At 30.4% G+C, this 23,381-nt stretch overlaps 1 protein-coding gene across 6 annotated transcripts in view; it reads left to right on the forward strand.

Annotated features, from left to right (window-relative positions):
• The window catches only part of LOC127167991 (A-kinase anchor protein 13), a 97,295-nt gene that overhangs the window by 58,095 nt on the left and 15,819 nt on the right, over window positions 1–23,381 (forward strand). For 4 of the 6 annotated variants that reach the window (XM_051114438.1, XM_051114436.1, XM_051114439.1 and 1 more), the window contains exons 11-27: window positions 1,168–1,451; window positions 3,582–3,629; window positions 5,331–5,390; window positions 7,638–7,824; window positions 7,964–8,066; window positions 10,305–10,347; window positions 10,446–10,554; window positions 12,213–12,375; window positions 14,756–14,823; window positions 14,939–14,990; window positions 15,081–15,225; window positions 16,769–16,872; window positions 17,144–17,290; window positions 19,765–20,012; window positions 20,730–20,855; window positions 20,943–21,060; window positions 23,049–23,300. In XM_051114438.1, the coding sequence (XP_050970395.1) occupies window positions 1,168–1,451; window positions 3,582–3,629; window positions 5,331–5,390; window positions 7,638–7,824; window positions 7,964–8,066; window positions 10,305–10,347; window positions 10,446–10,554; window positions 12,213–12,375; window positions 14,756–14,823; window positions 14,939–14,990; window positions 15,081–15,225; window positions 16,769–16,872; window positions 17,144–17,290; window positions 19,765–20,012; window positions 20,730–20,855; window positions 20,943–21,060; window positions 23,049–23,300 (2,257 nt within the window). The remainder of the gene's footprint in view (window positions 1–1,167; window positions 1,452–3,581; window positions 3,630–5,330; window positions 5,391–7,637; window positions 7,825–7,963; window positions 8,067–10,304; window positions 10,348–10,445; window positions 10,555–12,212; window positions 12,376–14,755; window positions 14,824–14,938; window positions 14,991–15,080; window positions 15,226–16,768; window positions 16,873–17,143; window positions 17,291–19,764; window positions 20,013–20,729; window positions 20,856–20,942; window positions 21,061–23,048; window positions 23,301–23,381) is intronic. The other 2 variants (XM_051114440.1, XM_051114442.1) reach the window with 2 other exon arrangements.

The raw sequence follows: 23,381 nt of genomic DNA on the forward strand, positions 1-23,381 counted from the left end.
TAGCAAATAGCTTTTTATTAAAAACTACTATTATTGAATTATGATTGATTATTATTCTTATTAATAATAATAATAATAAATTACTATTATTCAAATATAATTATTTAAAATTATTTAAAATATAAAATATTTTTATATTATATATATTTAAAATAAAAAATACTATTATAGTAATACAATTTAAAAACTAAATAACAGTACTTTAATTTATTTTTAATTCTATTTTAGTATTTAAATTAAAGCTAAATAGAAATATTTTTAGAAATAGTTTTTTTTAAGTTTTTATTTTCACAAAACCATGAGGTCAGGATCAATGTTGTTATTCTTAAAAAATGTATATATATATTAAAAAAAAAAAATTAAAGAATACATTTTTATTTTAATTTAACAAAAACAAAATCCTAGGTGTAAAACTTAAAACGAACTTTAAGGAATATTAGAAATGTTGCCTTGGCAACTAACTGTAATAAAATAAGTTTACAAAAAAAATTACTAAAATTGAAATTGAAATAACTAAATAGAAATATATTAAAATGCTTGTTATTTTTATTAAATTACCAATATTAGAATATTAGAAATTTACTAAAATTTATCAGATCAATATATATATAAAAAAAATGATCAGTATATATAATATATTTCACTAAAACTATTAAAAAAATAATATCTATTTAATTTAACAAAAAAAAGTATAAATATTAGTAAAAAACAAATAGCTAAACAAAAATTACAAATTTTGCCTTGGCAGCTTATATGAACTGAAATAAAAAAGCAAATGGCTAAATAGAAATGTATAAAAACCCTGAACTAATAAAAATGACAAAAGCACAAAATAAAATGACTAAAAACAACTTGCCATAGAATCAACACATTACTATTTTGCAAACACTGTATGTACAAAAACATGAAATATTTTAAAATATTTTTTCCTGTCACGGTGTGATGCATTAAAAAAATGATTTACTTAGTAAAATAGTCCTAATAGCATTTTTGGCAGCACAAATACTTTTTAAGTTGAAGCATTTTTTTTCTTGTGCACACTTTCCATTTATCACTGACGAGACGGCCAGGTTTTATAGTACTGTAGTACTTTGCTACAGTCATTTTTCATCTGTCTGAACAGAAGACTGTTTGTTAATTTGTGTCTGATTTGTGTTTATTCCTCAGGGGCAGGAGGCAGTAGGGGGAGGCGACAGCACGAGCGAGGTGTCCGTCTCCTGTTCCTCCACAGACGACACAGCCAGCGTCGGCCATCCCAGCTCCTCAGCCGAGAGCTCAGAGGAGGTGCGGCACGGAGGGGAGGCGGAGGAGGAGGCCAAAGACAGGTTAACGGAGGTGCCGCTGCCCGCCTCTCTCTTCCGGTCCACAGTACGCTCGCTCTCGCCCTTCCGCAGACACAGCTGGGGTCCTGGGAAGAACCAGGGAGGAGAAGAAGAAATGAACCAGCGCAGGTACGTGAGGAGATGTTGATGGTGATTAAGCTTGTTTTTCTACTTTGTGAAAACGAATTCTCGTATAACAGATTAATAACCATTCAACAAAATAACAGATTATTAAAAAAAAAAAAAAAATCAAACTATTAATACGGTTGTTGTCTATTTAAACATCATTGTAGTATTTATTGTACTGGCTTTAATTAATAATGATAATAATAAATAAAAAGATTTCTAATAAAAATAATACAATTATTAAAGCTGAAATAAAATTATTAGATGAAAACTTCAACTTAAAAAGGTATTTTATGAATGAATTAGAAATGTTTTGTTAGCAGCTAACTGCAATAAATTTAAGTACTAAAATTACCAAAACTAAAATGGACTTAAAAACAAATTATTTTTGCAAATATGTTCAATGTTGTTATTGTTAACTAAAACTAAAACAATGAAAAATAGTTTTTTAATGCAAAAAAGCTGAAGTAAAATATAAATATTAAATTAAAAATTGTAATGAATTTAAAGTTTAATAATAAAAAAACTTAAAAAAAATAGAAATGCCGCCTTGGAAACTAAATTTTAGTACTAAAAAGACTAAAACTGAATAAAAATCTGAATTAAAACCCCAAAAAAATCAAATAGTTTTTTAATAAAAATCTACTATTTTTTTATAATGTATTTAATTCTAGGATGTATTCATTTATTTGATTTATTTGATTATTATTAAAAAATAAAGCTAAATAGAAATACAGAAACCCTACATAAATCTACATGTTCTTATAAAAATTTACAATTATATATATAATATATTTCATATTTTTATAATATATTTCATATTTTTATATATATATATATATATATATATATATATATATATATATATTCATATTAACTATGAAACTATGAACATTTGTTTTTAAATGAAATAAAGCTGAAATAAAATATAAATATTGCATAAAAATATAAAGAATTTAAAATTTAATAAAAAACTTTAACTGCCTTGGAAACTAACCGAAATAAAGTAAGTGTAAGTACTAAAATTACTAAAACTAAATTAAAAATAAAATAAAGCTAAATAGAAATCCCACAAAAATCTACTTTTTTTTTTTTTTTTATAAAAATCTGCTATTTATTCATTTTATAATTTACTAATTTATTTGATTATGTATTACTCATTTTTATATATTATTTTTGCAAATCTTTTTCATGCCATGAGGTTGGGTTTAATATTGTTATTGTTAACTGAAATTAAACTATAAAAATTTGTTTTTAAATTAAGTAAAGCTGAAATAAAATATAAATATTAGATAATAAATAAAGAATTTAAAATTTTCTAAAAAAAAAAAAAAAGCTTAAACTACCTTGGAAACTAACTGAAATAAAATAAGTACTAAAATAACTAAAAATGAATTAAAAATAAAATAAAACTAAATAGAAAAAAAAATCCTAATAAAAATGTCAATTTTTTTTTAAGGTTCTTGTGCACACCAAGGCTGCATTTATTTGTTTAAAAATACAGCAAAAAACAGTAAAATAATGAAATATTATTTCAGTTTCTAATAACTGTTTTCTATTTAAATATATTTTTAAATGTAGTTTATTTCTGTGATGGAAATGCTGAATTTTTAACCTTCAGTGTCACATGATTCTTCAGAAATTATTGTAATCTTTTATATAAGGGGTTTGTAATCCATGTAGAATTGTAACAGCAGTATAGTAAAAGAGTGTAATTGAAATTGACATCACAGGTGCCTGCCCATAATGTATTTAGGTTTTCAGGTTTTGATGTACTGAATTTGCTCCCTCTCAAAACACACTGAATGCTAATGCTAATTAGCACCTTAAACACAACGCACCAAAACATGGCATACTCTCAGAATGACGTTGTTCACACTTCTCCATCATGTGACACTCTCACATGCCTTTGCATGCTTTTTCAGTCATTCTCACATCACTCTTCTTGTTACTCATTTGCATTGTCTTTTTTGAGACGCAAGTCCATACTTTACTAGTTTCACTTTTACTTTCAAAGACTCTTATTATACAGATCTTTGTAGTCATAGTAGTTTAAATCTGTCATATTTCCATATTTCCATGTCATCATATTTCCATGTCATCTCATCCCTCTCATCATCTTTCCATTTCCAGTTCTGTGCGAAGTACAGGAGAGGAAAAGCCTGTGTTTTACCGAAGAAGGTATTCTGCTTTCTTTTATATTCTTGAGAATTTTGAGATGTCTATGAGTATTACAGCTGCAAAACAATTAGTCGATTAATCGATTCAAAATAAAAGTTTATATAGAAATACACACACGTACATGTATATATTAAGGAAAAATGTGTTAGATTTGTCTGTAAAACATTTACTGTATATAAAATATGAATTATATACAAGTTTTTACATGCAATACATGCAAACATTTTTTAAAATATACACACGTCTGTATTTATATATACATAATAAATATACGCAACACACACACATATAGTATGCAAACATCAACTTTAATTTGAATCGATTAATCGTGATTAAAAGGTCTAATTAGTATCTGAAATCCTTACAGAGTGCAACAGTGATTTCCATTTCCATTCATTGCATGAATCACAATGCTGAGAATTTGGCAATTAAACATTTTTTTGTTGTTTTATAAATAAATATGTTTTTGCCAGAAGTAAAAAAGCTATTAAGTTTCTCCATACTTTTCCCCTACATTTAATCAACCCAACATTCATTCATTCTTTCATTCATTCATTCATTCATTCATTCATTCATTTATTTATTTTCTATTTATTTTATAATTTATTTATTAAAATAATACATTATAATATGTTTCTATATTATATGTAATTATTTTATAATTTATTTATTAAATTTAATTATTATTTAATATTCCTTTTTGTATATTAATTAAAAAAATGTATGTGTATATATACATAAGTTTATTTGCCAAAACAGATTTATAAAAATAATATGTCCAGATTAAAAAAAAAAAAAAAAAAAACTTTTTAAAAAGGTTCTTGTGCTCACCAAGCCTGCATTTAATTGTTAAAAAAATACAGCAATAACAGTAAAATTGTAAAATATTATTTCAATTTCAAATAGCTGTTTTCTATGTAAATATATATTAAAATGTAATTTATTTCTGTGGTGGAAATGCTGAATTTATTTATATATAATATATATATATATATATATATATATATATATATATATATATATATATATAAAATAGATAAATTATTTATTATATAATTGATTATAATTGTAGATAATTTATAATTATATAATATTAATAATTATTATTATATTTTTCCCTTTATTTTATGATTATTGTATGTATGTATTCAATTATATAATTTTATATAGCTTATAATTATATAACAACATATCATTTTTGTATAATGTTTTTGCCCAAGAATTTATCCAATTATATAACTTATAATATTATTATTATTATTATTATTATTATGTAATCTATCTATCTATCTATCTATCTATCTATCTATCTATCTATCTATCTGTTTTCTTTGTTTATTTTATGATTCATTTTCGTATAATCATGTTTTTGATTTATTTTGTTTATTATTCCGTGCTAGCGTTGCTTAAATTACAGTACTGGGGATGGCAATTAAACCAAAATTTGGCCTATTAAAAAATTCATTAAAATAAATAAATAAATAAATAAAAATCTATGGAGACAATAGTTTTTTTTTTTTTTTTTTTTTTTTTTTTTTTTTTTTTTTTTTACTTCTGGAACCCTACTGTTGCACTCTGTATGATCATTATTATCAGCCCAGTGTCTTTCAGCAAACTGTTTACTGGATAAACACTCATTTTTCCACTCTACTACCCCTCTAACTGGTTTGTGCCCACTGGCGCCCCCTATATTTTGTCCAGTCTGAGCTGGTGCCCGAGTGAACCCTGTCGAGAGCTGGAAGAAATTAGAGAGCTCATCAGGTACTGCCAGTGTATAAGCGCGTTGTGTGCGAGCTTCCTGTATATCCAACCGAAGAGCCAGCCCTCCGTCTATCACAAAGAGCTTTTGCATCATCATTTGCATTACCTGTTTGTCAGAGCAAAGTCGAGCGTTTGTTCAGGCCTTATTCAGTCAGCCTCAGTAAAGCTAAGATAAATGATGGCTTTTAAAAGTTAGACGTGTTGCTGCCGAGACGCTTAGGAGGAGCTGCGTCGTTTCAGCTGTAGCTTTTTTAGTTGTTTGTTAAGTGATGACTAATATTGTTGTTTTCGTATCTGGTCCGAATGTCAGGTAAGAGGATGTTTGTAACAAACCTGCGTCAGATTGTTGCACCGAAATGTAAAATAGCATTTAGTATGACTGGTTCGACACGACTACAGTAGGTTACACCAATTAAAGTCATTTTTAAATGTCAGATACGTAAGAAATAATCTGCGTTTTCACTTTTGTACAGTGTGTTGTTTTTAACCAATAGTTTTTTTTTTTATTTGAGGTTTAAAATAATTGTGATCTCAAAACAGTTTAGATTTCCGCATTTGGAAATATTCTAGCCACCTGTATGTTCACGCATATATATTTAGCATCACAAAACACTTCTCAGTTTGCTGTGGTTTGCTATTGTGCTCTTCAGTGTGCTGCTTTGAGCTTGTGTTTTGTCTACTGCATTGCTTTTTTTTACTGACAGCAGCCATTCAGTTAGTGAAATTCACTAGATTGTAAAGAAATAGCTTAAATCTGTTAGCTTTTCATAGTCTCAAACCACCCGCCTACATTTTGAAACTGGACTTTTAGTGCTTTTTGATTCCGTCCCAAAGAGTTCTTTAATTTTACTTCAGTATTTAAAGAGTTGCACATCATAATTTAATTAAAGTTATTATATTGTAGTTCTGATTCATTTGTAGTGTGGATACTTCTGTTTTGAGTGTAGTGCAATATGAACATCCGCTTTGCATGTTTTGCATCTGGTTGGTCAGTTGTACACCACGCACAGACACATGTGTATGCCTTTTTTTTTGGGTGAAAAAGAAACCATGTAAACACCATACTGATTTTGATGTTATTCTAAAGTTGTTAGGGGCAGATATACAGTTTATTCTGCAGATTGTGTGAATGTCAGAGGTTCTCCAGATAGTTTTGGAAATATTAGACATGATGATCAACAAGTACAAAATAGTATGTGCGTCAGAGCTTGGCTTTATTTGTGTCACTATAAATAAGGCAGCTCTCAAAGTCTTTCTTTGCCTGCCTTTCTATTTGTTTGTTTTTATGCATTACTTGTATAAATGTTTGTAATTTATTTTTTTTTTTTTTTTTTGTATATATCCGTTGATTTATTGCATTTATTGATTTATTTTTATTGCTTTTTAAAATTAATTTTATTTTATTATGTTTTGTTTTTATGTAGTCATTTATTTATATAAATATATATTATATTTTATTATTATAATTAAGTTTATGTATAATTTATTTTCTGTTTATTTTTAATTTTCAAATTTATTTTTTTATGTTTTTATCATTTATTTGTTTCTGTTTTTTCCTTTTCATTGATTTATTGTATTTATTGATTTATTTTATTATTTATTTTTAATTAATTTATTTTATTTTATGATGCATTATTATTTATTGTTTATATTATATTTTATATTTATCTTTTTTCAGGTATTTTTTTTAAAAATGGTTTGTTTTTCTATCTTTTTCTTTTTTCATACATTACTTTTATAAATGTTTACTTTTTTATTTTTCGTGTTGATTGATTTATTGTATTTATTTTTATTTTTTATTATTTGTTTAATTAATACGTTTTTATTTTTATATTAATTCGTTTATTTTGTAAAATCATTTATCATTTATTTTCTGTTCTTTTCAATTTTCAAATGTATTTATTTTTTAGAATCCATTTATTTTTCTATTTTTTTCTTTGTTTTTATACATTACTTTTAGAAATGTTTATATTTTTATTTTTTGTATCCGTTGATTTGTTTTATTTTTAATTAATTTATTTTTTAATTAATTTATTTTATTTTATTATATATTATTATTTTTTTAATAATTTATTTTGTAATGTATTTATAATTATATTTATTATTTACATTGTATTTTATTTATTTATTTATTTATTTATTTATTTAAGCTTCAAATTTTTTTTTTTTTTTTTTTATAATTTACCTATTTCTCTATTTTTTTCTTTCTTAGCATAACTGAGCGCTTTCTGATGTGTTCTGTTGTAGTTATAGTTTGGAGGGTCTAGCAGCAGGGATTGAGGATGGCAAGCGTTGGCTACCACAGTCTGGAGGTCCATCCAAGGATCAGCGAGGGATTCAGAGACAGGAGAGTGAAGAGAGGGGCTCACTGATGTCACTTACAGAAGAAGGTCCCGAGTTCAATTTAGGAGAATGCACCAGTCCAGGTGGTCAGGTAAGACAAGTTACTTTCTCCAAATATTGACATTTGTGTTAAAATACAGAAACCATTTTAAATGGACGCTCTGTTTTCTTGAAAGCACTTTAGGTAGAAAAAGATGTTTAAGACTGAGCATCTAACTTTGTGTTCTCAGAAATCGAGGAAGTATCATCAGTTCAGGCACAGTGGTCCATCTGTGGCTCTCCCCCTTACGAAATCAATCTCTATGCTTTCCATCAGCCAACGGGACATAGATGGTAAGTAAAACTGCTTTATTTCTATTTCATCTCTCAGCTTCTGGCTTCTGTGGATCGATTATATAATGAATTGTGTGCTAGAAACATCATTTGCTGTCAGAATAGCAGATTTTTCTAATTAATTCCTAGAGGTTGTACGCGTACAGGTGGTACCAGTATCACATCATTTGTTTTCTTCATCTGGTTTGTGTTAGTTGTCCTCCACCCATTTGTCAGGCCCTTAAATCATCTGGTTTAATAAGTGCTCTGATTTTTCCATCCCCAATGCGGCCGCCCAGTGATAGGAAGCTTTCGGCGAAAGAGGCAGATCTCTTTTACCTTCAACCTCTCACCGCTCCTCACCAAATCTAAAACGGTCTTTACGGTCACCTCTTCATCTAGTGATGAGGAGGACATCATAAGTAAGTTGCAGTAGGAACTGGATAATAGTAACCTCCAGTGTCTCGTCCCTAGATGATGTCCTGAGATTCACAGTAGATGTAGAGATAGATGAAATATGATAGCAACCTTTCAAACCTGTCCCTCATATAGAGCAATACGTTATCTGGATCAGTTTTCAACTCAGTTTTTGGGTTTCTAAACACATATATTAACAAACGAGGAATAATTCACCCCAAAGTTTATTTTGATCAGTGTCTATTTAATGTTTACTACAACGAGTAAACATGCAGTCTGGACGCATTTTTACATGACCAAAAATGATACTAGAGTAGATTTTTTTTTAATTTGTTCAGCTGAAATATAAAGAGGAAGAAAAACTTCCCTACGACTGGCTTAATTTATCACCTAATGAGACCATGACGCCCTGAAAAAATACTAAGTTCGATTACCCAGTTACCTAAATTTTATTACCAACTTTTATTTTCAGTTTCAAATGTTTTAAAATGTTAATTTTAATTTTGAGAGATACATATTTATTTTATTTTATTTTATTTTATTTTATTTTATTTTATTTTATTTTATTTTATTTTATTTTATTTTATTTTATTTTATTTTATTTTATTTTATTTTATTATTTCAAGTTATCCTTTTAATTGATATAGTGTTGTTTTGCCATACAAGTGGATTGGACATGGTCATATTCTGAACTGCCCCTATGTTCCTGTTTTTTTTTTTTTTTTTCCCTCAATATTGTCAAAATATTGAGAGATACATATTTTATTTTATTTTATTTTATTTTATTTTATTTTATTTTATTTTATTTTATTTTATTTTATTTTATTTTATTTTATTTTATTTTAGTTTAGTTTAGTTTAGTTTAGTTTAGTTTAGTTTAGTTTAGTTTAGTTAGCCTTTTAATACGGTGTTATTTTGCCATGCAAGTGGATTGGGCATGATGTTTTTTCCCCCTCAATATTGTCAAAATATTGAGAGATACATTTATTTTATTTTATTTTGTTTTGTTTTGTTTTGTTTTGTTTTTTTTGTTTTGTTTTATTTTGTTTTATTTTGTTTTTTATTTTATTTTATTTTATTTTATTTTATTTCATTTCATTTCATTTTTTCATTTTTTCATTTTATTTTATTTTTTTATTTCATTTTATTTTTTTTTTTATTTTATTTCATTTTATTTTTTATTTTATTTTATTTTATTTTATTTTATTTTATTTTATTTTATTTTATTTTATTTTATTTTATTTTATGTTATGTTAGAGTTAGAGTTAGCCTTTTAATACAGTGTTGTTTTGCCATGCAAGTGGATTGGACATGATCATATTCTAAACTACTCCTGTGTTGTTTTTTTCCCCCTCGATATTGTCAAAATATTAAGAGATACATTATTTTATTTTATTTTATTTTATTTTATTTTAGTGAGGTAGCCTTTTAATACAGTGTTGTTTTTGCCATTCAAGTGTATTAGTCATGGTCATATTCTGAACTACCCCATTTTACTACCCCTATGTTTGTTTGTTTGTTTGTTTCTTTCTTTCTTTCTGTACTTTTTTTGTACTTTTTTTGAGAATCGGTTTAGAATTCTGGGAAATTTCTCACAGTAACAACTAAATATAATTTCATGATATAAATTCAATATAATATAGTTTCAAAAACTATACTGATTAAAATGGTCTTGTACATAGTATGTTCATAACAACACAAGTTGTTTTAATCTGGTCGAATTGTGAGCTCTTTTTGCAAAAAGACGGTTTTGCATGTGTACGTAAATCAAGCTCTACCACGGGCCGACAGAGGATGTTTGTTGTTGGTGAGGCTAATTTGACTCCAACATTGTGCTTGTAGGCATGACGTCATTCACCAGTACCACCAGTTCAATGGGATACAGGTAAGATGAATATTTTACGACTATTTCATTTTGACATTTTTGGAAACACTTGAAGCACAGTAGTGCATGCCTTTATCTTTCTTTTTACTTTTTTTAAGCATCACAGAGGAGGAACCTGGACCGTTAAGAGGAGATTTTGAAAAAAGTACCACTAAAGTGAGCAGGACGTTCAGCTACCTGAAGAACAAAATGTACAAGAAAGCCAGAGTAAGTCTTTTGCGGTAAAGTTTTTTCAAAGTCATTTCCTCTCCACCGAGAATGCAGATTAGATCATCTGCTTCATTCATACTGATGAGTGGGTGCGGATTATCACCCGGTCAAACAGGAATTTACCATAGTACTCAAATAAATGAAGAAATAAATTGTGTCAGGTTCGTTCTGAGCTCTAGAGGAAGCAAGACAGGAAGAGGAGACATGATAATGTTTCATCCTTTACTGTTAGCTCAGCATTTTATACTTTTAAAGGGCCAGTACTTTATTTACAAATCGCAGAGACAACGTGCAGTGGGATACAAAAGTAACACTTTTTAAAAATAGTATTTTATATGTTAATTTACATAAATCATTTCTGAATTGGCCTCCAATTAATACTCTAAACTTCCCAAAAGTCATTCAGGACTCTGATTTCAATGTTTTTGGTTTAATTTTACATGCATTTCCAAATTTTGTGCATGTAAAATAAAACATTACAATTAATTAAGTTAAATGCATTTTAAACATTCAGTTTATACCTTGAAAAGCTTGCAGCTTTTCTTATTGGCTAGAGATGTTTTCATAAGAGCGTTTTTACATCAAAATGTACAGATTTCATCAACACTTCGCAGTTCTGACACAGCAACGACAGTGTAATAAAAAAAGGAAGTAAGAGTTGCAGCACCTCCCAGCTCGAGTTGGATCACTTCCTCCTGAATTTGAGGTGATGCTGAACTTCTTGTCTCGGTCGAGAGTCTTGCAAAGGCTCTGCCTCCTACAGTAATGTTATATAGAAAGTTTTGCGAGGTGCAGGGCCGCTATCAGAGGATAAGGAGCTTAAAGGGAGAAGAGGTAGGCCGAATCTCAGTCGCTCGCCTCGCTTGAGGAGAGCGATGATTTGCCCCGTTGACTTTTGTTGTGGTTTGTCTTGTGTTTTTTTTCTAATCTCACCTCAAGATGTTCACATTTTCTGAAACTGTTAACTCCTTAGTTGCCTAATACTGGAATCCAATGACGTGCTCACTGTTTGTTTGTCATGGTGATTGTCTTTTTAGTGCATTTCATCCACAACTGTCACATTATTGACTAGTTTGTTTCCTGTTGTTTCAACTGTGCATAATTCAAATTTATATTTCAAGTTTAGAATAAACCAGATGGTATTTGCTACTTTTTTATTTAAAAAAAGTGGTTGTTTCTATGCAGTTGCTTAACTTGAGGCCTGTTTTTACAAGTAGGAAGCTGAACTTTGTTACAGGAGAACTTGACAACAATTGAGAGGATGTTTGTGCACAGCTCTCTGAATCACAGTGAAAACCCCTTAAGTTTGAAATGACATTGCATTTTTTAATTTTTTACTCTACTGCACAAACAAGCATGGTTGTTGTCAGGTGTGAACAACAGGGCTGCCCACTAAGGTCCGTTTTGTCTAGCATGCATATTAGCTCCTGTAAATTTTAGTAATGGCAAAAAAGCAGCTTGTTTTGGAACATGAAGACAGAGTGGTGAAAGTGAATTACTTTGCAGAAATGCCATTAAAGAAAATGATGAGCAATTTAAGTTAATGTGTTCACTGAAGTAGCTGTGACGGGCCATTATGGTGCCCGGCGTATTTGAGCACTAAGTGTTAACGGCTGTCGCCTGTTGTAATATTTCTTATTCCCTTTCTGGCACAGGAAAAAGAAAAGGAAAAGAATCGGGAGAAAGACCGAGAGGCCAAAGAGAGAGAGAAAAAAACGGTGAATGGACACGTGTTCAGCACGTCAAACTCGCTGCATCCAGCTTTGTGCCAGCAATGCAACAAAACCCTCAACACTAAAGATACTGTCAGCTGCACAAGTAAGAAGTCGTTCATCAGATTGGGTTTCAGTACTTGTACACCTGGTATTAACGCTGTTTTAGTTCTTTATTCCAATGAAAAGACACTGGGAATTTACTGAACCTTAAGTATAACCTTTCATCACCTATTTGTAGCAGCTTAAACAGGAAAAATAGCAGAATCATATGCAGGATGCTTTATTATTGCTAGTTAGCATGGAAACAGAATAGAAAAACATTATACAAAGTAAAAGGTGATTTAAAAATGTCTGAACTATTGTGTCACGCATTTCAAAAGACTCGTTGCTTAAAAATAGGAAGCAGTTCTGGTAACATCATTCACTTCCTCATGGAGCTGCTGAAGAGAAAATCTTGTTCATTCAGGGAGAAGTCTTTGTTGTATTGTTTTAATTCTTTTCCCCTTCTTTGTTTGTTTTACGTTTTAATAGCATATTCTTATTTACGTCTATAAATGTCCTGTAAGTTCTCATTGAATTTATTTTAGCATCTGTCCACAGCGTTATAGAACAAAGAATGTATGTAAAAAAAAAATAAAAATAAAAATAGAAAATAGAAAAATAATAAATAAATTAGGGCTGTCAGCTGATAAAAAAAAAATAATGTAATTAATTACATGATGTTTCAATTAATTAATCTAATTAAAGGAGCAGTCCACTTATGATACATATTTATAGATAATGTACTCACCATCTTGTCATCCAAGATGTTCATGTCTTTCTTTCTTCATTCGTAAAGAAATGTTTTTTTTTGAGGAAAACATTTCAGGATTTTTCTCCATATAATGGACTGTTATGGTGCTCCTGAGTTTGAACTTCCGTAATGTAGTTTAAATGCGGCTTCAAACGAACCCAAATGCAGTTGTAAATGATCCCAGCTGAGGAAGAAGGGTCTTATGTAGCGAAAAGTTATTTGCATAAAAATATACAGTTTATATACTTTTTAATTTTAAACGCTCGGCTTGTCTCTCTCTCCCAGAACTCTGTTATTGTTCTGGTTCATGACAGTTAGGGTATGTCAAAAAACTCCCATCTCATGTTCTCCCTCAACTTTGTCCTATATCGCTGTTTTTTTTTTTTAAGGGTGTTTGATCTTCTTTGCATGTTCACTTTACAAAGACTGGGTCGGAACTTCTGCAGCGATGTAGGATGATTTTGAAATGATTTCTGAGGGAGAAAATTCATTTGGAGTTTTTCGACATACCCTAACTGTTTTGAGCCAGAATACACAGAGTTCAGGGAGAGAAAGACAAGATGAGCGTTTGAGATTAAAAAGTATTTAAATTGTATTTTTTTTAATGAAAATAACCAATCGTTTCACTAGATAAGACCATTCTTCCTCGGCTGGGATTGTTTGAAGCCACATTTAAACTGCCTTTTGGAAGTTCAAAATCAGGGCACCATATCAGTCCATTATATGGAGAAAAATCCTGAAATGTTTTCCTAAAAAACATAATTTCTTTATGACTGAAGAAAGAAAGACATGAACATCTTGGATGACAAGGAGGTGAGTACATTATATGTGAATCTTTGTTTTGGAAGTGTATTTCTCCTTTAATGTATTTTTACCAGAAGTCAATGTGTTTGCTATTCTGGCTCATGGTCAAAGTGGTAAAGACAGTTGGATTTAGGCTTTGGAATTTCTTCCAGTCAGGAAACTCCACCAAACACACAAATTAAATCCCACGAACATGCCAACAAGCTCTAGAAATACACATCTCTCTTAAGGAACAAGAATCTAACCACAGTGATCACGTCATCAGATGCTTCCTGGAGAAAATGTATCCATAAACACAGCAATCAGGAGTAAGTGTAGAGGCGTTGTGTGCGCTGTGTAAATCTGATGGTTACTGTAGTTCAAAACTAAATGTGAACATGCATTTGCTCATCTTACTTGCACAAAAACAGATTAAGTTTTCCTCGAAATGAACAAAATCGAAAATGCAAACTCAGAATATGATGCAAACCTGCAATATTTAAATGTTAAATAAAACAAATATCCTGTATGTATTTAATCCTATTTTATTGCTCAGTGTCTTTGCTGCTGACCTTTATTTGTGCTGAACTTTATACAACAGTTCAGTAAATAAGAAGTTGTTATTGTGTTGTATTTTAAACACAAACAAAAACAGGCAGAGTAAGACAAGATGAGTGTTTGACATTAAAAAGTATATAAATTGTATTATTTTAATGAAAATAACCGATCGTTAGGCTAGATAAGACCCTTCTTTCTTGGCTGGGATCGTTTACAACTGCATTTGGGAGAGAAAAAGCTGTGCATATACATGGGTAGTAAACTGAAATATAATACTGTACCATATGTAGCATCTTTATCAAAAAAGTGAATTGCAAATCATTGTTTTCTATTGATGTGTTTGTTGCAGATTGCAATGTGAGAGTTCACAAGAGCTGTAGAGAAAACATCCCTGTTTGTCCCAAAAGCCGAATGAAGGTTTGAGTTGTTTTTGTTCTAAAATGTATCATATTCTTTCGGTTAAGCTTCATGCCACACATTTGCAATGTGTTCTGTTTAAAATCTTTTCCTTTTTTTGTTTCATAAACAACAGTTTGCAATACCAGAGTCCACCACTATGCCTGTCGTCACTCTACGAACAAAATGTGGGTTTGTTGGTTTTCTTTCTCATTTTATTCACTTATCTTTTTTTTTATGTCAGCTGATCTTAATGTTGCATGTGATTTTGTGTGTAGCGTCCACACTGCGGGAACGGCCATGGTCTGCTATCTTTTCTCCAGAGGAGCATTCTGTGATTGTCCCGTCGAGACGACCCACCAGTATTATGCCCTTTCACAGCAGCAACCTCTCCAAAAGCATGTCCATCAACAATATTGCAATGTTAGTGCCTAAACACATGCACCAACAAGTATTGTCATGTTTGTCAGGAGTATGTTTGGAATCGTTAACTAAATGTATACACTGCTGCTCAAAAGGTTGGGATCAGTAAGATTTTTAATGTTTTTAACTTTAATAAGAATTCTTATATGCTCATCAAGGCTACAATTTACTTGATCAAAAATACAGAACAAAAATATTGTGAAATATTATTGCAGTTTAAAATAATGGTGTTCTGTATTCATATATTTTAAAATATAATTTATTCCTGTGATGCACAGCTGAATTTTTATCAGCCATTGCTTCAGTTTTCAGTGTCACATGATTCTTCAAAAATCATTCTAATATGCTGATTTGTTACTGTTATTATCAATGTTGGAAACAGTTGTGCTGCTTAATTTTTTATTTTTTTTTTTGACTTTTTTCAGGATTCTTGATTAATAAAAAGTTAAAAAGAACAGCATTTATTCAAAATATGAATATTTTTGTAACAATATAAGTCTTTGCTATCATTTTCAACACATCCTTGGTGAAATAAAAGTATTACTTTCTTGAAAAAAAAGAAAGAAAAAAAATTTGCAAAATATGTCAGTTTTAAATAAACTTTTCAACTTTTTATTTGTTAAAGAATCCTGGAAAGAAAAATCACAGGTTTCAACAAAATATTAAGCAGAACAACTGTTTGCAACTTTCATAATACATCAGCATATAATAATGATTTCTGAAGGATCATGTGACACTGAAAATTCAGCTTTGTATTACAGGAATAAATTACATTTTTAAAATATATTCACATAGAAAACAGTTATTCTAAAATGAAAGCAGTGTATATAATATGAAAACTTTACCTTTAAAAAAATTGTCTTGGCAACTGAATTAATAAAAATTACTGAAAAGCGAAATAGAAATATACAAAAAAAATCACTAAAACTTAAAAAAATTATATTTTTCACTAAAAAAATGAAACCTAAAAAAAAATACAAATACATAACACTGCATACTATATGAAGTTTCCTGCCGACTAGATGCATGTGAATCTAAACGGTATGTAATGATAAATTAACAGTAACGTCCTACATTACCTCATTATGTTGCATGTTTACAATCAACAAATGTCCAGTTATCATCTCAGCAGTATATAGAGAAATTATGTTTGGAATTTGTATTAGAGTTGAAACTTCCTAACTTTTGGAAGTTCAATTAAGTAAGCCACTAAGTAGACATACATAGACATTATAATCTTAATAAAAAGATCAAGTACAGTATCTAGCACAGAGTCCTTAATGTTATTCACATTTGGTCAAATATAATAGGTTATACTGGTGTTCTGTGCATGTAGACAGATTTCATACTGTGCACATTATGCATGCTGCATTCTTGGTAGGAGTAGTGTGGTAGTAGTAGTAGTGTGAATTATGCCATTCCTAGCATACAAATTAACTGCTGACTCTTTAGCTACTGATTCTCAGCCAGTGAATCTGTCTGTATGACACCTGACTTTACTGGCCTTTTGTTATAACCACACCACCTCATCCTCTTCCTGCAGGTTTGATGATATGCCTCTGAGAGGCCGGCGGTATCTGTCTCAATCCACAGACTCTCTCCACAAACCCAATAAGGTTACAGCGTCCACTGAGTCTCTAGATGAAGGTAAACAGTCATATTTCTTACTATGTAATACCTCTCACAAGCTTGACAACATGAGATCTTTTAAAGGAAAATAAACAAGTAAGTAATTAGTGCATGTATGTGGTGCTCATCTGCGAGACCTGGTTTTGAATCTGGCCTGTGTTTTCTTCTTGTTTCCTGTCATTCCTCAATTTGCTATCAATGAAAAGGCTTTTTAAAGTTTAAAGTTGTATAAATGTTTACATAGGTTTTTCTAATAACGTATGAATAACCATTTTATTTATCTCTGAAGGAACTGAGATGGTTGACAGTCGGCTGATGGGAGAGTTTGAAGCAGATGTTAAGGAGCTGGAGGCTGACTCCTGGAGCCTCACTGTAGATAAGAAATATCTGAAGCAACTCAAGAAGGACGTCATTAAGAGACAAGACGTTATCTATGGTAGGACTGTGGTAGAATTCAATGCATTTCCGTTTCTGTGTTTAAAAGCATATGCTGGTCTTTGAGTTTTAATTCATAAACACTGAACAAATGAACACAAAACGTGTCTGCTAAACAGTAAACTACAACTAAAACCCATCAAATCTTGAAATAAAATAAATATGAGCTGAATATTAGAACATTTAGAACATTTTCATTCTTGATGTACTAAAAGAAAGTTAAAATAAAAAAATAGTTAATAAAAACAACAAAACTACTAAAACTTTAAATTAAAATAAAAACTAATTCAAACACATGCATTTTTTTTTACAAAATAAAAACTAATTTAAAATAATGATTAAAAAAATAGTATTTCAATGATACTAAAGTAACACCCATGCTATTTTTTTTTTTTTTTTTTTTTTTGTTGCGTGTGAAAGTGTTGACCTTTTTTTTTTTTTTTTTTTTTTTTTTTTTTTTTTTTTTAAACATCCTGCTTCTGTTTTGTCAGACAAACTTTTTTGATTTTGAAGATTACAACTGCTCAAACTAAAACGATCTAAATGTAGAAAGTTAACATTAGGTGAAATGGCAAATAAGGTCAACTTTTAGGTTATTAGTATAAGCGACCTAAAAACGTACCCATGAGTTACTTACCATATCAGGTTTGGAAAGGAGGTTCAAACTAACAAGCTACTGAACTACTGTTTTAACAGCATTTAGAGTTTATATATATATATATATATATATATATATACTTTTTTTTAAGTAACTTGGTTATATTCTTGATGCATGAGGTAATATAATACCTTTTACATTTGTGCAACTACCTTAAATAAACTTTAAAGGAGTAGTTCACTTACAGAATAAAAGTATATAAGGGTCTTATCTAGTGAAGCGATCGGTCATTTTCTAAAAAAGCATACAATTTATTTACTTTTTAACCACAAATGCTTACACGATCATGTTGGAAAGGTCATGTGTGGTTTGTTCTTCGTCTGTGTACTCTGGTTCAAAATGATAAGGTAGGACGAAAAATTTAATCTCATTTTCTCCTCTAACTTCAAAATCGTTCAACATCGTTGTTTTACTTTTTTTTTTCTTTTTTCTAAAAGGCGTTTGTCTTTCTTTGCACATTTGCCTTGTAAACACTGGGTCGGTACTTCAGCCTACCTGACCTTTCCAATGTGGCTATGTAATACGTGAGGTCAAGCTGGTGCAAGACAAACATTTATGGTTAAAAAGTATATACATTTTATTTACTTTTTTTAGAAAATGACCAATCGTTTCGCTACATAAGACCCTTGTTCCTAAGCAGGGATCGTGTAGAGCCTTTTAAAGCTGTACTGAAACACCAGTTTGGACCTTCAACCCGCTGATCCCCATTTAAGTCCATTATATACAGAAAAATCTTGAAATGTTTTGCTCAAAAAACTTAATTTCTTTTCGACTGAAGAAAACAAGACACAAACATCTTGGATGACAAGGGGGTGAGTAAATATATATGTATATAATAATGTACTTGTCATCCTTGTCATCCAAGATGTTCATGTCTTTCTTTCTTTAGTCATAAAGAAATGTTTTCTCTCCATATAGTGGACTTCTGTGGTGCCTGCGACTTCCGAAATGCATTTTAAATGCAGCTTAACAGAGCTCTAAACGATCCCAGCTGAGGAAGAAGGGTCTTATCTAGCAAAACAATCAACCATTTTCTAAAAAAAATTACAATTTATGTACTTTTTAACCTCAAATGCTCGTCTAGTTTAGCTCTGTGTGTACTCTGTGTATTCCAGTTTAATACAGTTAGGGTATGTCAAAAAACTCCCGTCTCATTTTCTCCTCCAACTTCAAAATTGTCCTATATCGCTGTTTTACCTCTTTTTATAAAAGGTGTTTGATCTTCTTTGCATGTTTACTTTGTAAACACTGGGACGGTACTTCGGCAGTGATGTAGGATGATTTTGAAGTTGGAGGAAAAAATTAGATGGGAGTTTTTCAACATACCCTAACTGCATTGAACTGGAATACACGCAGAGCTAGACAAGACGAGCATTTGAGGTTAAGAAGTATCTGAATTATTTTTTTTTATTTTTTTATTTTTTGAAAATAACTGGCCGTTTTGCTAGATAAGACCCTTATTCCTCGGCTGGGATCATTTAAAGCCCTTTGAAGCTGCATTTAAACTACATTTTGGAAGTTCAGACTCACAGGCACCACTGAAGTCCACTATTTTTTTCCTCAAAAAACATGATTTCTTTACGACTGAAGAAAGAAAGACATGAACATCTTGGATGACAAGGGGAAGTGAACTTCTCCTTTAAGTTCATTTACAGTTGTTTACAGTTGATGGGAATAGTTCAGAAGTAGTTGGCAGCTTTCAAATGGAAATCTCATAGATTCTACATCTCCATTCATTGGCCTCAAAGCAATAAGCATGCTAACTGCCGCTCTTCCAGATGTCTGGATCTAAACATCCTCTTCCGTTATCAATCCAGAGCTGATCCAGACGGAGATGCATCACCTGCGGACGTTACGGATTATGGCTGATGTGTACAGTAAGGGCCTGCTGACAGATCTCCAGCTGGAGGTCCAGATGGTGGAAAAGATGTTTCCCATGCTGGAAGAGCTCCTGGAACTGCATTCGTTGTTCTTCAGTGCTCTGATAGAGAGGAAGAAGGAAGGCAAGCTGCAAGGGACGGACGGATTCATAATCAACAGGATAGGAGATGTGCTGGTCAACCAGGTGGGGACATTTGATTATATGTGACCCTGGACGACAAAGCCAGTCTTAAGTGGCAGGGGTATATTTGTAGCAGTAGCCAAAAATACATTGCATGGGTCAAAATGACAGATTTTTCTTTTATGCCAAAAATCATTAGGATATTAGGTAAAGATCATGTTCCATGAAGATATTTTGTACATTTTCTACCATGAATATATCAAAACTTAATTTTTGATTAGTAATATGCATTGCTAAGAACTTCATTTGGACAACATTAAAGGTGATTTTTCTCAATATTTTGATTTTTTTTTTTTTTTTTTTTTTTTTTTGCACCCTTAGATTCCAGATATTCAAATAGTTGTATCTCGACAAAATATTGTCCTATCCTAACAAATCATACATCAGAAAGCTTATTTATTCAACTTTCAGATTATTTAGTAAATAAATTGACCTTTATGACTTGTTTTTTTTGGTCCAGGGTCACAAATATATTAATAAATACTTAAAGTAAATGTTTTAGGTGAAAGGGGTTTGGTTTACAGGAAAGTTTGGCAATCGCTGCTATACTTTTACTCATTTCTGAATAGTAATGTTGCATTATATTGTGTTCAATTATATCTTAAAAGCATAAAAAGGCATCTTGTTGAGTTTGACATGCATGTCAAATTGAATTAGACAGCAGATTTGTTGTTTATATCCTAGCTCCTGTTTTGATTTATGCCACATGATGTGCTTCAGTTCTCAGACTCCAATGCGGAAAGCATGAAGAAAATCTATGGCAAATTTTGCAGTCGACACAATGAAGCAGTGAACTTCTACAAGGAGCTGCATGCCAGAGACAAACACTTTCAGGCATTCATCAGGGTAAATGCTGCGCTTCATTATGTTGGTCATTCTTCCTATTAAATGCACATAGATACCTAATGTTCCTCAATGTGCTATTGTTTGCAGAAAAAAATGAGCAGCAGTGTTGTCCGGCGTCTGGGCATCCCGGAGTGCATATTACTGGTGACTCAGCGGATAACAAAGTACCCGGTGCTTTTACAGCGAGTCCTGCAGCACACCAAAGGTGAGATTTACTCTGACTGGTTTTTAATCATCAGCTATCACGGCTTCTAGCGTCGTCTGGTGAGCACAAAGCAATTTAGTCTTAAATTTAGTCTTAAATCAATCAGTTAATTCTTTATTAAATCGTTATTCTATCAGAATTAGCATGTTTTATCGAAGCTCTTATTTACTTTGGCACATGTGACCTAGTCTCATTCCCCCTATCATTCCCAATAATTTTTCAATAAATAGATTCAAATTATAATAAATAAATACATAAATAAATAAAACAAAACATGTATGCTACCATTCAGAAGTTTGGGAAGTTTGTATTTATTTATTTATTTATTTATTTATTTTTTTTGAAAGCAAATAATTTTATTCAGCAAGGATGCATTAAATCGCTCAAAAGTGACAGTAAAGACATTTATAATGTTACAAAAGATTTTAGATTCAAACAGATGCTTTTGAGATAATAAAACATATTATTTATTTTATAAATAATTATAATTAAGCACCTTATTTATTTTATATATTTTATTTTATTGCATTGCATTGCATTGCATTGCATTTTACTTTATTGCATTTTTACGTTTGAATTTATATTTTAAAATAAATATCTATAATCACATTAAAAATAAATTAAAAGAGCAGATGAAACCACTCATGTAAACCTTATTTTATGTTACTTTATTAAATTGCATTTTTACATTATAAATAATATTTTAAAATAAATATTTATAATCACATTTTAAAATTAAATTAAAAGAGCACACAAAACCACTCATGTAAACCTTATTTTATTATTTTATTGCATTTTATTACGTTATTTACACACACACACACACACGCACACACACACATATATACATATGTATATATATATATACATATGTATGTGTATATATATATATATATATATATATATATATATATATATATATATATATATATATATATATATATATATATATATATATATATATATATGTATATATATGTGTGTATATATATATGTATATATAAAATAAATTAAAAGAGCACACAAAACCATGTAAACCTTATTTATTTTATTACTTTATTGCACTTTTTGTTTTATTGCGCATATATGTATGTATATATATATGTATGTATATATATATATATATATATATATATATATTTTTTTTTTTTAATCACATTTAAAAATAAATTAAAAGAGCAGACAAAACCACTCATGTAAACCTTATTGTATTTTATTTATTTATTTTTTTATTAAATGAGATTTTTAAAACATTGCTCAAGTCAACATAAATGCTTGTTTTGCTTTGTTTTTTGTGCTTCTAAGTAAAAAAAAAAGTTATATTTTAATGTTAAAACATAAAACAGCTACTCAAAATACTAATAATCTTTTACAGTAGTGTACATTTTTTAAAAGAAAATGCGTCTTTTGTATATGATAGAGTGAGACGTCACTGGCCACTTTTGAATGTTGTGAACTCCTCCAAATTAGTTTGTTCTGGGTGTCATTTACAAATACACACAGATGATGAGATAACCAAACAAAACTGCGACAAACAGACACTGTAAAACTGGACTTGAGCCAGAGACGCTGGCAAAAAGCAAAATCAAGCCTCAGTTCTTCAAACCGACTCGCCCGTCTGTGTTTAAATAGCGCTCCAGTATTTCACTCTCGGTAAACACACTTGTCTTACGGATGGGAACGCTGCCGCACACGGGAGGCGCAGCGTGTAAACATTCCACGTTTACCGCAAATCACTTCCAACTGTTGCACAGCCAGTCTGAAAGGCTTTTTGGTCACATTCCCAACAAAGAGATTTTAAAGTGAATTAGAGCGTCAAGTATAACAAATATCCTTTCAGGGGCAATTTGAGAAGGAGCTTATAGCTCTCAAGAGGATTTTATCCTGCCACTCTAATACTGTAATGAAACAAAATGGACCGGTTTATCGTTTATAGGAATTTATTACAATTCAATTTTATATAAACCTGTGTGTGTGTGTTCGTGCAGAGTCCGAGAAGGATTTCGAGGACTTGACGCAGGCGCTACAGCTGGTGAAAGATATAATTGCTTCAGTGGACAGTAAAGTGAATGAGCATGAGAAGAAGAGAAGGTTGAAAGAGATCTACGGCCGTACGGACAGCAAGTCCATCACGCGCATGAAAAGCGGACAGATGTTCGCCCGAGAGGATCTGCAGCGCAATCGCAAGCTTCTCCATGATGGACCTCTGCAGCTGAAAAACGCAGCTGGACGACTGAAAGGTAAAACTGTCTAATGCGGTTACTGTAAATCTTGCTAGGCGTCATTTCTTTAACAGTGTATAAAAGAAAACTCTCCACCTC

The sequence above is a fragment of the Labeo rohita genome, chromosome 7, assembly GCF_022985175.1.
Source record: "Labeo rohita strain BAU-BD-2019 chromosome 7, IGBB_LRoh.1.0, whole genome shotgun sequence".
In the NCBI taxonomy this organism is placed as follows: Eukaryota; Metazoa; Chordata; class Actinopteri; order Cypriniformes; family Cyprinidae; genus Labeo; species Labeo rohita.